The sequence below is a fragment of the Macaca mulatta genome, chromosome 5 (assembly GCF_049350105.2).
Source record: "Macaca mulatta isolate MMU2019108-1 chromosome 5, T2T-MMU8v2.0, whole genome shotgun sequence".
Taxonomy (NCBI): Eukaryota; Metazoa; Chordata; class Mammalia; order Primates; family Cercopithecidae; genus Macaca; species Macaca mulatta.
In genome coordinates, this window is record NC_133410.1 from 160,968,078 (window position 1) to 160,985,246 (window position 17,169).

At 33.1% G+C, this 17,169-nt stretch overlaps 1 protein-coding gene across 9 annotated transcripts in view; it reads right to left on the reverse strand.

Moving 5' to 3' along the window:
* FBXW7 (F-box and WD repeat domain containing 7) overlaps positions 1-17,169 on the reverse strand; it is a 210,790-nt gene that overhangs the window by 47,018 nt on the left and 146,603 nt on the right. For 3 of the 9 annotated variants that reach the window (XM_078001492.1, XM_015139321.3, XM_078001493.1), the window contains one exon: positions 14,649-14,826. In XM_078001492.1, the coding sequence (XP_077857618.1) occupies positions 14,649-14,826 (178 nt within the window). 9 annotated transcript variants of the gene reach the window in all.

Here is a 17,169-nt window from a genome sequence, read left to right on the forward strand (position 1 = left end):
ATTTGTTAAAAAGTATGTTCCATTTCTTAATTACCAAATTTGGGGGCTTCAGTAGGAAAATGGTGCCAGGACTTAAAATTATAATGGAAACTATATACTAGACATTTTAGCAGCTAACATAATATGTAAATCAATAAAACATATTTTTAATTCTTATATAGCGACTTTTAAAATTCCAATTTAATGACATTTGAAACCAACACATTTACTCTGAACATCTGAGAATCTCCAAACAAAATACCAAGATGTCACATATAATTTTCTTCATGTAGGGAGACATAATGGGGTTAATTTTTACATATATGATAGTCACACTGAATGAATCTACATAATGTAAGTAGAACCAAATCACATTAACTTTTTATGTGCAGCATCTTTCCACTTAGAGAAGATTAAAAGTCACTCAGGAAACTGTTTAAGAAAAATTATTCAAAATTTGCGCCATGCATCTTCTTTCACTACTCGAAGAAACTAAAAATGAAAAAAATACTCAAAATCTCTATCATAAGTACTATTACATCAGGAGAATTAATTGTAATTTTTACCAACACATCTAAAAATGTCTTAGGAGGGCTTCATAATAGTTACAGAACTCTTGTACATAACCATGCCTTCCATGGGTTATTTCATTTTATCCTTACAACAACCCTCTGTAAAAGGTACTATTATTAGCTCCATTTCACAGATGAGGCTTAGTAAGTGGTAGAACAAAGAACTTAAACCCAGGTCCAACTGACTCTATAGTCCATGCTCTTAGGCACTCTGCTTTTCTGATATGAACTCCACGAGGGTGATGGCTTGGATGTTTTGTTCACTGTTGTACTCTAAATGCCTAAAGCAGTCCGTGGTTCATAGGAGGTGTTGAATAAAGTGAATACATACATGGAAGAGATAACTGCTCAGTTGTCTTCTTTTAAATATTAAGTTGGGGGAAAGGTTACTATATTTTCTAATACAGTTTGTAATAACCTTAACCATTTTGATACTGAAAAAAAGATGTGCCAATTAAAGAATCTTAAAAATAAGACTGTTAATCTCAGTTTTGTTCACTTGTCATATTGAAAAATTATGACTATAAATTCTCATTAACATTCATTTTGAAAGAATGACACAGAGTAAGAGCAAAACTGTACTGATCTTGGTATTTTCAGATTTTTATGAATTCATTTATTCTCATTTTTATTGTCAGACAATAAAAATGCATTTTTCCTTTTAACTAAACATATTCCTTGACTTCATATATAAATCAGGGCCAAGAGCTTTCATAATATAAGAGATTTTGTGTAATACACGTAAGAACACGAACTGAAAGAATAGTTCCAACTTAATGAAGTAGTACTAACCATTCTTTAAAAAAGCAAGATATAGTTATGTTATCTTACAGAAGAACAAACTTCTAACAGTAACACAGATTTTTAAAACTCACAAATTCAGACAAGATTTACAAAAACAGTACTATACTGCCCCTACATGTTCATATTAGTAGCAACAATGACATTTTAAAATCTCAAGTGATAATGTAGAGATTTCTATGGATTACTGAAAAGCTGTTTAAGCTGAAATTGTTCCCAAGTGAACTACATGAAATCACCCACACATAAAAATGTAATTAAATAGCTCATAAGTTTCAATTTTCATGTTCAAGACTAGCAAAGGAGAAGAAATTTAAGAAAATTCCATTCAACATTACCATAAATTTTCTCAAATCCTCAAAACAGATTTTCCCATCATTATATGAGGATACCATAAAATAATCATAAACAAATGGCTAATTAGCCATGTGCTTTTGGGATAAATATTTAACCTTTTCTGTCCTTTTTATGTGTGGGGTGGGAAGTGCTACATTTACTTGAGGAAGAAAGTTCAACTTAAAAGTCTTGATTTAGTTGTGAGTAAATTCCTAAAGAATGCATACATGGAATTCCACCATAAAATTAATGTTTCAAGTTAATTATATCAAAATCTTACATGTATAGTGAATCACTGCAATGTTTTTAGCATTATCTACATTTGGAGTTGCGACACTCAATGGCCACTTTCAACTATTCTCTCTCTCAAAGAAAAACAAATATGCAAATAATGCCAATGTAGTAAGATGTACGTTTGAGAAATGATGGCTCTCCTAAGAAGAAAAGCCTGCTATTTTGTGGTTCAATAGCTCTGAAAAATATTCAGTATAGAAAAACAGAATTACAAAACCAGTATTAATATTTGAGAAAGACTCACTGCTTCCCCCATTCCTAAATTGCAATGAAGTTTATAAATATATAAACATAAGACACTATCGGCCGGGCGCGGTGGCTCAAGCCTGTAATCCCAGCACTTTGGGAGGCCGAGACGGGCGGATCACGAGGTCAGGAGTTCGAGACCATCCTGGCTAACACGGTGAAACCCCGTCTCTACTAAAAAATACAAAAAACTAGCCGGGCGAGGTGGCAGGCGCCTGTAGTCCCGGCTACTCGGGAGGCTGAGGCAGGAGAATGGCGTAAAAACCCGGGAGGCAGAGCTTGCAGTGAGTTGAGATCCGGCCACTGCACTCCAGCCTGGGCGACACAGCGAGACTCCGTCTCAAAAAAAAAAAAAAAAAAAAAAAAAAGACACTATCAAAGTCACAAAAGAAAACTTTATTAATCTAAGATATTGACTTTAAAAAACCCTACTTTAATAATTTTACCCTTGATATTTTAGGAATAAAATAGTATACATATAAATAAGAGATGTGCTGCATCAACAGGTAGTTGTGAAAGGAAATAACTGAATTGAAACTGCTAACATTTAGAATGTCATTTACCAAAAATGCTGGGCCTTTCCACTACTATTTCTATAGTAAAATTAACATCATATTAAAAAATTTTAAATTATATCTACCGTTATTTTTACCAAAATATAACAAATATAACACAAATATATATACCATAAATTTTATCTACCATTACATAACTAATTTATATGTGAGATACATGTTAGTTTATGCAAACTTCCATAGTGGCACGGAAAAAGGCAAGAAGTCTAATTCTGATCCAGGAATAATTCAGAAAGAAATCACTAGGCTGTGCTTGATAGAATTATTAAAAACACCAAAAGAAAATTGTTTTGCAAAAATATTTAAAAAAGGAGTTAAATGGAATCCTATTTATCCTTTCAGAGCATCAAAATAATATTTTGTTTGTAATAGATACTATCTAACAGTATTTGAAAACTGGCAGATTATATATTTCAATAAGGCCACTAACATAATTCTATCAAATCAGGTAAATTGTATGTACATGTATGTAGTTATATATACATATGAAAAAACTATAATACAAATTATCACCAAATGATTTAGGAATTAAAAGTGTATAATTTAATAAAGGAGCCTGATGACACACTATATGTTGGCACAAACTGTCTTATGCCTTGGAGGACTTCTCAGGACCACTAAAACATTGAAAGGACTTTTTTTCCCATTTTGTTCACTAATGTATCCCAAGTGCCTAGAACTGGGCCTGGCTATTAGTAGATGCTTATTTGTTGAATAAATTAATTAAGCTATGTTCATCTAATTTTGATATGTGACCATGAAATGTGGATGATGAGACAAGTCTGTAAGAGACATGAAGGCGTTTGTGGATTACTTAAGAGAAAGGTGTGCTGTCTTATTCATCTTTGTAACAGTAGCAACACACACTATGCATACTAAATATCAGCAGATTAAAATTAATTTTGTGGTGTTAATTTCCCATGAAAGTACTGGGACAATTAAAAAAAATGTGGTTGAGGTTCTCTACCCTCATTTAAAGAATAAGTCTATTAGCATGAGCTGTATTTTAATCACTGAAGAAAAGTAATATAAAAGCTCCAAACTATCATTGTATTATGTGGTTATAATAGCCTATAATTAGGTTAATAAACTTTAGGTACTCATCTATATATGTATGTTTTAAAATATTTAATATACATGTACTCAGAGACTTAAGATAAAGCTCAGACTACTGTAACATTTCAAAGTGTGTTCCGTTTTTTATGAGTGGGTGACAGTTGTAAAACTCTAAGGTCTCTGGATTTAGTTCCATGCTTTTGGAGACAGCTGTGTTCCTAAATTCAGAATATTCTGAATTGTAGAAAGGTAACAGAGTGCATATACTGTTTATTACAGAACACTTCCAGTATATCACACATTAATATTTCTCCAGCAAAATATATGAATATTTAGATAGATAATAAAGGTGATTGTTTTATGTTAGTTTGGGTTAGGTTTTGCTACCTTTATTTTTAAATTTCTGGTTTTCAGAGCATGCTGGATTTCTACTTTGCAGACAAGGGACTGTGGACTTATTTCACACTTGTTTACCTTGCCAGGAGCTTAGTTCCAAGTTTATTTTTAGCATATTTTTCATCTGTCTTCTATATTACAAGCCTTAACATTAAGTTAGTTTCTGTAAAACATAACTTAGTTTAAATTTACAAATTTAAATAGCCTTGCCCTTTGATGTCAAAATTATACAAATCGTTACCTAATTAAAAATTTGTTACATAAAAGACAAATTCATAGGAATTGTTTCCATAGTGTAATTACAGATTTACAAATCATGTGCTAAGTCGCTTTGTACTCATATCTGTCAACTCAGGCACAACCCAATACTAAAACATCATCTGATGACAAAAACATATAGAAGGCAGTATTATCAGTAATTAGATATTGAGAACATCATAAATTGTTGGGAAAGGTGAGAATTATACATTTAAAATTCCAAGATTATATGGCAAAAGTTAACCCTTAAAACATATGGACACTAAGGGGCTGTTCAACAAATCCCTACTCCAGATCCGTATACTGCAGTGGCTGTGATGCTGGAATAAGATTGCTTGAATTAGTGTCCCAGCCACATTACTTACCAGCTAAGGGGCAAGAACCTTCCTCGGCCTGAGATTCCTTATGTGTAACAGGTATAATACAACATACTCCACAGGGTGATTTTAAGGATTAAATGAGTTTATGTATAGAAAGTAACTAGATTAGTGCCTCTTCTACATACCAAATCAGACTCTATTTTATTACCCTATTTTATTGTCATCAAAATATTAACAGTAGTATTTATTTTCTGTCTCCCTAAACAGTAGTATTTATTTTCTGTCTCCCTAAACTAGAATCTAAGCTCCATGAGGGTATGGCCTTTGTCTGTCAAGTTCACTGTTATATCTCCAGGTTCTAGGAAAGTTCTCCACTCTAGGTGCTCAACACATATTTTTTTAGCTGACATTAACATTAATAAATTGATGACAAATGTGATTTGCAGCAGTATAATTAATATGAAAAAACATAAGTCATGATCCCAAGCAATGATACAAGTTCCCTCTATCAGTCCTCTGATCACCTACTTAGCAAACATCTTCATGTTTTAATTCAAGGTTACTGTGAAGCCCTTTCTGAACCACTCATATTGAGCTCTGGGTGCCTCCTCATACCCCCACAGTACTTTGTATGTAGGTCCATTTAAGCAATTATTATTTTGTACTATAATGGTTTGTTTCTAGTTTTATCACTGTGACTTCATTTGTGCATGGGCATGGGGGATCATCATCTTATTTATAGCCGGTGGCTGGCACAACACAGAGAATGCAAAGAAAACTGACAATTATATTGCTTACTCATGTTGATGCATGATGTGTGAAACATTCTTAAAGAGAAAAAGACCAAAGGATCTGAAATAGAATGATCTGATATGTGGTAACTAACAGTAATTAATGCCTTTATTGATAAAGTAAGTAGTGACCATAAAAAACATCAAAGGATCTAGAAATGCTTATATTTTCCAAGTACCAATGGAAGATATATGCAAGGAAGAGAAGCTTAGAAAGCCACATTTTAGTTTCCTCACTCAAACAAACAAACAAACAAAAACAAAATTAAAAAACCCCCACCACAAAACAGGTACCCTATCAAATTCCCTCTCTAAATTTGTTCATACCACCACCCCTATTCTTTCTTCTCTTCAAAGTACTATATTTTTTTCTCTATTTTAGCATTTTCTGATATTTAGGAGCTAATCTAGACTGCCAAAAGTACCACCTGAATGACTATACTGTGTGTGTTTCTTTTTCATTTTCAAAATTAGTAAGCAGTAATTACTTTTAAAATTAAGTGTCAAACTGTATCTGAGTTTCGTTAAATTTAGAAAATGAAATATTCAAAATCACAGCTGCACAGTCATTTAAAAACATTTAGTAAACAAAAACATGCCACATTCTTACAGCACAAAAATTCCTTAAAGATTTTTCCAAGTTTAACAGACACTTCAATGAATCAGCCATACAAATATTTATACTAACTTTCTCCTAAATATCTCTGGAAGCATAAAAAGGTATTAAAAATAACCTCTGAATTGTAAGAGTTTATAACCTAACCAACGAGGTATCTATACTAAGTTGTCATATAACATCATTGAGCAGCCCATATAGTATGCCTAGGGACCAAAGATAACAGCAATAATTGCAATATGTTTCATTTAATGGATGAGGACAACAGTGGATGAAATCAGTGCCAGAAGGGAGGTTTCAAGAGAGAGGTAAGCTGGACCATGAAGTCATGGAAAGGATATAGAAAAACAGAGGCATAAATGTAACCAGTAGATACCAAATAGACTACTTGCAGGAGAGGAGGGGATGATGCTGGCTTTTAAAAGGTTTTACATTTCTGTATGTTAAGGAGGTATCAATATATTTTTACTTGGCTAAGAGTTCTATGAAAGTGATGTTGAGTTTCATGAAATCCCTTTTAGTCATCAAGGCGTTTTAGAAGAGGAGACTTGCTACAACTATTTTAAATGAGAATTAATCATAGCTAGACTAGAATTTTGTTTTGTTTTGTTTTTAAGGCAAACCAGGATTGGGGCTAAATGACAAAGCTATGACAGAAATGTAATGCTAAGTAACAGTGCTATATGAAACAGGCAAGTATTTCTGGCAGCTGCTCCTGCTAGCATGAGAAGTACTCTTACAGTAGAGATTATTAATAGCTATATACTTTGGGAGAGGTTGTCACTTACACTGTAAAGATACCACGCTAAAATTCAGAAATGTAAAAGTATAATCTAATGTGACAAAAACTGAGACAACCATAAGAAGACTCGCCGTATAAAAAATACGTTGAATCAATAATAAATTATCAAATCATACCTGTGGGTCATCTATTTAGATAAAAACACAGATCACAGTTTTAAAACCATGAGAATAATTGAAGAAAATTACAGTTGAAAATAATATAGGTGACAAGTCTATGGCAAATATTATCTCCTATAAGAATAAAAAATATCATTACTATGAGTGACAAATAATTGTTTAATCAATTGATATATTTTCCTTATGAGGCCTTGGTGGGATTGTAAACTAGTTCAACCATTATGGAAAACAGTATGGCGATTCCTCAAGGATCTAGAACTAGATGTACCATATGACCCAGCCATCCCATTACTGGGTATATACCCAAAGGATTATAAATCATGCTGCTCTAAAGACACATGCACACGTATGTTTATTGCAGCACTATTCACAAGAGCAAAGACTTGGAATCAACCCAAATGTCCATCAGTGACAGACTGGATTAAGAAAAGGTGGCACATATACACCATGGAATACTATGCAGCCATAAAAAAGGATGAGTTTGTGTCCTTTGTAGGGACATGGATGCAGCTGGAAACCATCATTCTTAGCAAACTATCACAAGAACAGAAAACCAAACACCGCATGTTCTCACTCATAGGTGGGAACTGAACAATGAGATCACTTGGACTCGGGAAGGGGGACATCACACACCGGGGCCTATCATGGGGAGGGCGTAGGGGGGAGGGATTGCATTGGGAGTTATACCTGATGTAAATGACGAGTTGATGGGTGCTGACGAGTTGATGGGTGCAGCACACCAACATGGCACAAGTATACATATGTAACAAACCTGCACGTTATGCACATGTACCCTAGAACTTAAAGTATAATAATAATAATAATTTTAAAAAGAGGCCTTAAGTAAAAGCACATATTGTTATTTTCTCAAAATGAAAATTCAGTTCATAGAAAACCTAGAAAAACAAACATGGAAGTATAATGATACAGTATCAGCTAAGTAAAGTCCACAGAACTTTGCCATAAGAATAAATGTTCTTTAAACTATAATTTGTCTTGTAACAACATTAGAAACCCCATGTTGTTTTTGAACTGATACAATTTTTTCTGAAAAAATTTAATAATATTTTTCAAGAATTTAAGGAAGTTCATACTCCTTGACCCAATAAAACTAATTCTAGAAATCTGTGTACAGTGATGTGGTTAAATTTGTGTGTAACAATGTTCAAAGTAGGTCACAATCTAAATCAACAATAGTGAAAAATATGATATATTTATATGGCAGATTATACACTTTTGAATACCTACAGCCATGGGAAAATACTAGCAGTATATTAAAAATGAATTAAGGTGACAGTTTTATTTTAAAAATGATATGCTTAAAATCCTCATTGTGGTTATTTCTGACCAGTGAGATTACTAATAATTTAGGAAACTGTAAAGACAAGTGTCTTTTCTACATTATATATTTAACATGTCTAACAGCTTTATGAAGAGAAGTAAAAGATATTAAATATTGGAGGGAAATAAAAATTCATTATATAGCCATTGAACTCAGACTTTGGAGGACATTAAATTACCAAATTTGAGAGGGTAATAATTCCCAAATTTGCTTTACCAACAGAGCTTATGATGGTCAGTGTTCTGGGTATGTACAAAATCTTCATATTAATGAAAATTTTATTGTAGAATAATTAGAGATGTTATTTTCTGAAACAAAAGCAGCACGACTGTTTACTAATCCTAGCAGACCTTGCTGAAAGGTTCTAACGAACTCAACAGTCTACTACAGGAACATAATAGATTAAAATTACACACCCCTTGAACTAACTGAAGTTTATACATACAAAAACAACAAATTAGGTTATGTCTGAATGAGAAGACTAAAATTTTGAATGCAGGCTTGATTATTATCATGAACAACTGAACAATGAAGAAAAACCTGAACCTAACGCAGTATTGCTGAGAGGTGCTGTGTTTTTTTTTTTTTTTTTGGTCATAATTGTCAAACATACTAATTGATTAACCGATGAGAATGGTACTGCATTGTCTTTTGAGGATAGTCACCTGTTAGGTACCCTGTTCTCAGTTGCCTGACCCCGGACCCTGAAGTATCACCCCTCAGTTTACAAAAAGACACAGGACAAATATGCATACGGTCTGAATATTTCCAGTTTTTTCATGACTAAAACTGTTACATAATCTGTGGGATAACTTTATAAGTAAACAAACAAACAACAAAAAAAAACTTAAAAGAGATTACACAAAAAATTTTAAATTTATAAAGGGACCGTGCTACAAAAATTATTTGTAAGTCAATTGTTTGAAACTTTGTATTGTCTCATAGAAGCAATGTCAACAGCAATAGGCCCTCAGACTAACTCTACAAAATACTAATAGTTGAAAAGTGTTAAGTTCATAAGGAAAATAAATGTATATGTTACAGAGCATAGTAAAAGAGGAGCTAGTACCTGCAGCATTAGAGAGTCCTGAGATTAAATACCAGCGTTACGAACTGCCTGGAAAACTGGGAGAGTTATTAACTTGTCTGAGCCTCAGTTTTCTCATCTACTGAATGGAGATAAAACTTACATTGTTTCATTAACATTTAAACTATTTAAGGATTAAATAAATTAAAATATAAAAAGTGGCTGAGGAGTACCTAGAATACATAGTTGGCTCTTAAAATGATGGAAATCATCAATACCATTATTATACCATACATTTAGAAGATAAGTAATAAAAAGCAGTATGTTAAAATTCTAGTGATTAGGCCAGGCACGGTGGCTCTACCTCTAATCCCAGCCCTCTGGGAGACCAAAGGAGGTGGATCAACTGCAGTCAGGAGTTCGAAACCAGCCTGGCCAATATGGTGAAACCCTATCTTTACTAAAAATACCAAAAAGAAAAAAAAAAAAAATTAGCTGGGCGTGGTGATAGGCACCTATAGTCCCAGCTACTCAGGAGGCTGCAGCAGGATAATCGCTTGAACCTGGAAGGAGAAGGTTGCAGTGAGCTGACATCGCACCAGCCTGGGAGACAGAGTGAGACTCTGTCTCAAAATAAAAACAAAACAAAACAAAAATAAATAAATAAATAGATAAATAAATAAATAAATAAATAAATTTAGAGTAATTAGATACACAAAAATAAAATTCTTCCTCCCACAAACACAAAAGAATTAGAGAAAATGAGTCTTATAAAGGAAAGTAATGGCTTAAAGCTCCAGAACCCCATTCTAAAAACTCACCATAAAATGAAACTTACACATAAGCAAAAAGCTGTATGCAAAAGAAAATTAGTTTACTACAATACTGTTGTAACAGTAAAAACCTGTTTTTCACTGTTTTTATAAATAACATTTTATTAAAACACAGTCCTGCGTATTTGTTTAAGTACTGTCTGTGGCTGCTTTCATGATAGAAAGGCAGAGAGAGCTGAGTGCAACAGAGGCCAACTACACAGTCCACAAAGCCTAAAACATTTACTGGCCCTTTGCAGAAAAAGCATATGGACTCCTGATTTAAGATGACGATACATAAGACGTGACTGTAATACTTTTTCAAATGACACACAAATATTCTACTTTTATTTCTATTTTTATTTTAAAGAAAAATAATTTTAAGTATGGTATTTGGAATATAATTTGATATAGAATATAATCACTATGAAATTGTTTTCAACTACTGGAAACATCAGTTGTTTATCTCACTACTTCCTGAGTTCCTGGGTCTCAGATGCATAAATCCTTGTCCTTTATCTGCGCACCACCCTTTCCACCAAAGCTCTAGCCCATTCTCTCCTGTGTTGCTGCTGCCTATGCTACACAAACTCAAGAATATATGAGGCCCTCTAAATACAGTATTTGTCTGTAAACCAGCACAGTCAAACCTGATATATTTAAGTCCCAAATAAACCAACAATTGCATGTCATTTGGAAATATCTACTAAAATAGTAACACTGAAGAATAATTTTAAGAGAGTATTCTAAATGCTTGAAAGTGCTCCAAACAAACAAAAAAAAAATGAGTCAAGAGATGAAATTTACACATTAAAAGTCTATTTTCTTTCAACATACAATCATTATGCCGGGCATGGTGGCTCATGCCTGTAGTCCCAGCACTTGGGAGGCTGAGGCGAGCAGATAAAACGTTTGAGTCCAGGAGTTCAAGACCAGCCTAGGCAACATGGTGAAACCCCATCTCTACAAAAATACAAAAATTAGCCAGGTGCAGTGGCGTGTGCCTGTAGTCCCAGCTGCTTGGGAGGCTGAGGTGGGAGGATCTCTTACGCCCAGGAGGTGAAGGCTGCAGTGAGCCGAGATGGTGCCACTACACTCCAGCCTGGGAGACAGAGTGAGACACTGTCTTGCAAAAAGCAAAACAAAAAACCATGCAATTATTAGACGTAAGATGCATCTTAATATAATTTCTCTTATTACTAGAAAGAAAAAAATGTTGCTAGGTAAGCTATCTAGTGCCATCAAGATGTATCCTTATTTCATATATGCTTACAATGTGAAAAAATAATGCATCTTAGGATTTAAGAAATATAACATTACTATAATTAGGAATTCTAATTTCAAATAAAAAAGTTATTTTTCTATAACCTATAAAATAACTAGTTATTTTAAATATCTTTACCTAGTTAATTTATAGGTTAAATTATTTTTTTCCTGTAAAACTTCTCTTCCCTTAAAAGACAACCAAGGCTTTTTTTAGTTAAAAATTATATTCCCAAATTTTTCTGATACTAAGAAATACCCGCAGAACTTATTTTTAGTAAGTATTGAATTGATACTTATGACCAGGAAAATCTGAGAAAACATGAACAAATTATGAGTTTTAAGACTAAAAACATTTTTTCTTTCTCTCTGCTAATTTTAGCTTTTATTCAGAGGCAAGGTCTCTGTCACCCAAGCTGGAGTGCAGTGGCGCCATCACAGCTCACTGTAACCTCGAACTCCTGGGTTCAAGAAATCCTCCAACCTTGGCCTCCCAAAGTGTTGGGATTACAGGCGTGACCCACCATGCCTGGCCTAAAAATATTTTCATTTGAAGGTAAATGATTAATAGCTAGGTTGCTATTTATTTACTGTTGTTAGTATTAAATCCAATGCTTATAAATTATCTCAAATGAGCAACTAGAATAATTTATATAATACATTAACTACCAGTACTAATATTACACTTAATAGTAAGGTAAATTAATTTCCTGAAAATATTTGAAGAGATATAAATTGAAGTTATAGTTATTACTATCTTAAAACTTTTTCCACTATTTTCAAACTTTTTTTTATTTTGTGCAAAATATTAACTGTGCAAACATTAACTTGATTCAGTATCTATGATGACTGGAAGGAGAATACCATGCTTTCAAATCCTAATAGATCAAGACTGCATATAGTCTCACAAGCAGTAACTACAGATTACATTCAGCTCACGACTTGAAAAAAAGTGGTCTGCAAAATACAGAAGAGTGTTTGCTTTGTGTGCTTTGCTGTCAATGTGTATAGCAATCTGCTTGAAAGAAAGTAAAACTACCCAACGTAAAAGTCATACAATATGTCAGCTACAAAATATTATTAATTATAACATATTAAAAATATCTTTAAAATTTCTAATAAAGAAAAATGTGAAAGTAACAAAGAAAATGTAAATCAACTAACCATTTGCAAAAAGGAAAGAAAGGATATAATTTCGCAATCCCTCTAATATTTCTAGTAGTCAGAGTCAATGAGTTATGCAATAGTAAATTATTGGCAGGCAGGCTAAACTTCAATGTGTTCATTTTGTTTTTTAAATATCTTCTAAAAATTTTTTAGTACGAATTTCATTTTTAATATTTAGTTTTATTCTGCAATTATAACTGCAAGGCTGTAACTATAATTTAACATAACACAGTAACCTAGAAAAGTCAAATTAAATAGTGACCCCAGAAAGCCCTCAAGGAAGCCTTACAGTTCTCTATTAATTTATCTTACAGAATCTTCTCCTATGCCTTTTAAACTTAATGTCTATGTTAGAAGACAAAGATAGGAAATATATACTGTAACATAATGAGGTAATCTCCCATATGTATTTAAGTTTATTAAAAATACTCAATAAAAATAAAATTAACTTGATTAACATCTTAACCCTTTAATTTTAAAAAGCCCTACACTTCTTTTTCTCAATTTTTAAATTTATTTTATTGGTATTTTGTTTTACAGAGCTATAAGATAATAAATTAGTCTATTAGTGACTTTAAAGCTATTAGAGGCCTCTGTAAAATGCTCAAATCAGAGCAGTGACCTCATTCAGAAGAAGCCATTAAAATGATAAGGTGAAAGCAGACAAAATAAAAGAAACACTTTCTTAAAACAGTAAAGTACAAAAGAAACAAGAGGGTGCTGGGGATATTTGTATTCTGTTTTCGATGTTTAAATTGTATTACATTTTAACCTCATGCAAAAGTTTTCCAACATGGCTGCCACTTGTTTGGAGTAGAAGTGGAAACTACTCAAAAAGAACTAAGCTAATTAGAAAATGTGTTTTTATGAAGGTTAAGTTCCAGCAAATAGAAGATTCTCTTTATTAAGGAGGAAAAATATTCTTCCAGTGTTATGGATTATTCTATTTAATAGAATATTTCCCTTTAGCTAAAAGAAAAAGTACAATACAATTATGTATCGATTAAAAACAAAATAAAACTTTAAGGAATGCACAAAAAGATAGAACCCTAACAGTGTTGATATACACAAATACAGTCATTTAATCCCAAGCAGTGGTTTGTTTGTTTGTTTCAGGCTAATAAACCTATGTTAGATCTAAAAATATATTACTCTAATAAATAATATGAAACTGGCAATTTCAATTAACTCAGGAAATATAAAAAATTGCTCATGTTAATAGGGTTAAAACTTGTTGTACGGGGGAGAGGAGTACGTAATCCTGAGAAACATCCAATAGACCATACAAGTTCTACAAAATGTTTGTGAGTTCAGGATTGTCTATATATAAACCATATCGTGACTGCCACACAATAGCATGCTATTTTTATTTTATATAACAGCAAAAAGTAGTGTTCCTATTAAGTTCAAATGTAAGGAATAGCAATTAAAAAAAATACAGCTTAAGAGGCCAAAGAAGCCTAAGGATTTGGAATACCTTTTAACGAATGAAATTTCAGCTATATTTCCCATGTATAAGGAGAATACCATCAACTTTTTGCCTTTCATGCAAAATAAAAACTACAAATTTATAGTGTTAATATTTGTCAACGTATTTCAAAATATACCTTTTTACATTTACTAATTTTAGATAAATCTGCATGATTCTAATTTCATGAAAAATAAATGAGACAAAAAGGTGAACTGGGTAACCCTATCTTCTAGGATCTGTATCATATTATAAAACTATCACTTATATAAGTGTTTACTGGCTACATAATGCATTGACAGTTTTAATTTTAAATATCAATTGAAATTTGAGGCATCTCTTCACTGAAAGAGGCCAAAGTACTTCATTTAAATAAACATTCATATTTTTCAAATGTGTGAGACTTACCCGTCTTCGACAAAAAGGGAGGCCTTGGGCAATGATGCTAATGCTAAATATCTTCATCACAGTTTGATGTGGTAGAGGCTCTTTTGCACTTTTAAGATCAACAGGAACCAAGCCATGGTTTAGAGTAGCTTTTCCCGGTTTTGACATTTTAAAACTCCTCTTGGTTGACGAATACTCTCTACATGTAATACAGGCACATTACTAAGTAAAGCTCTAACCACTAAATTTAAAAAATATATATTTATTAATAGTTTTTAAAAAGGCTGAGAACCCAAGGCCTGCTGCTTTTGTCTTTCAACCTTCTCCTACCAAATGTCCTGACCTGTCTGAGGCTTGGTGAAGTGCAAACTATCCTAGAATAGCCAGGAATTATAAACTACTGAAGTGAAAGCTCCTGCTCCTGCCAGTCAAACAGCTGGTGAACCTCTCATACAAAGTCAGTAATGTGAACACAACCAAAGCAGGGCTATGCTGTAAGGTCCCTTTTAATATTTCTCCAACTAACTAACCTAAGAGTGTTTCCTAGAAAGTGAAAGTAAATTTTTACTTAAAAAAATAAAAAAAAACAAACATTGTATCCTGAGTATCTATTAAGTCTTCCTTATCCAAATGTCAGCATTAATATTTTAGGAATGTTTTGAATTGTGTTTCAAATTTAAGGATGGTGTTTACGTATGGTTAAAAAAAACCCACACATACATGTTTGTTCTACCTTAGATATATTATAATAAGCATTATTTTCAAGTGTGTGCTCTCTTTCCCTTTTCCATACACACCATTCTTTATCTCATACTCACTAGACATTAAATACTGTACACTCTGGTTCTCTAATGGCTGTTAATACACACTTCAGATTAATCTTTGTACTAGAGTTTTCAATTGTCAATCTCTTTAATTCTGAAAAACTTATTAATTATACTTGAAAGTGTAACAGTCACCCAATTGATTAAAGATATGTAAAAAGTGTATTTATTTATAAAGTAATCTATGATGGGAAGTAATTATAGTAAAATGGAGAGTAACTAGCCAGTCCATTGCAAATCCCTAGTGCCTAGTTTCTCCTTCATAGTATGGTCAGATAAATCTTCCTAAAACACAGAGAGGGGATGCAGTGTGCCATTTACTCCTCAGGAACCTTCAATGGTTCTCCAAGGCCTAAGATAAAGTCTGGAGATGAAGACTCTCCTTGAAGTGGCACCAAACTAAACTTTCCAGCATTATCTCAAATATTTCCCTAAATTAACCACTTGTGCAAGTATTAATTAATCTTTATACTATAATCCATATTTCTAATAGATAGTAGATAATAATTGTGAACTAACTGTTCACAGTGCTCAATCAACTATTCTCTCTTTCCATTCTATATTTCTTCTTCCAACAGCCAGTCAGCTGCAGTTAACTCTCCTTCCAACTTTTAACTTCCAAGCTTTTACGGAGTTTTACAGCAGGAATTTTGATGGAGACAAGAGAGGATTTGAAAGGAGAAAGTTAGAAATGGGTGATTTCTTTTTGACTTTGGAAAGATTGGCATCGCTAAATATTAAAGCAGGCTGCTGGGAAGGCAATCCATATACACGAAATAGTCCCATTCCTACTAGTAGACCTTTCTCTTATACCACAATTTAAAGTGTAGTTAAAAATGCAAAATCATTGGCATCAATGCTACACAAAAACAGATTTCTCCAAAGATATGTAAATGGGCCACAGGCACATGAAAAGATGCTCAACATCACTAATTAGGGAAATGTAAATCAAAGCCACAATGTGTTACCACTTCACATCCATTAGGATGGTTTTAAAACAAAACAAAACAGTAAACAACAAGCACGGGCTAGGATGTGGGGATATCAGAACCCTTGTGCATCCTTCGTGGCAATGTGAAATGAATGTAACTGCTGTGGAAAATAGTGTGCCAGTTCCTCAACAAATTAAACATAAAATCAGCACATGATGCAGCATTTCCATTTCTGAGTATATACCCTAAATAATTAAAAGCAGAGACTTGAACAGATACCTGTATACACATGCTTATAGCAGCATTATTAACAATAGCCAAAAGGTAGAAGCAACTCAAGTCTCAATTGATGAATGAATAAACAAAATGTGACATATACAAACAAGGGAACATTATTCAGCTCTGAAAAAGAAGGAAATTCTGACATATGTTACAACATGCATGAACCTATTAGGTTAATAGTAGGGGGTAAGGCAAGATTGGTAAGATTTGCTGCAGATCACCAGAAGGCTATTAATGGAAGTAGAGTCTGGAGCCCTTGGGAAAGTATTACGATGCGACTATGAGTCCGTTCGTAATTTGAGTTTGCTAGGCAAAATAGTATGGAAGAAGTGAGTCCATGGGCGATTATAAGGATGATTGCGCCACTGAAGCTTCAGGAGGTTTGAATGAGGGAAGCTATAATTACTAGGGCTATGTGGCTTACGGAGGAGTATGCAATGAGTGATTTTTAGGTCTGTTTGTCGTAGGCAGGTTAAGCTTGTTATAATTATGCCTCGTAAGGAT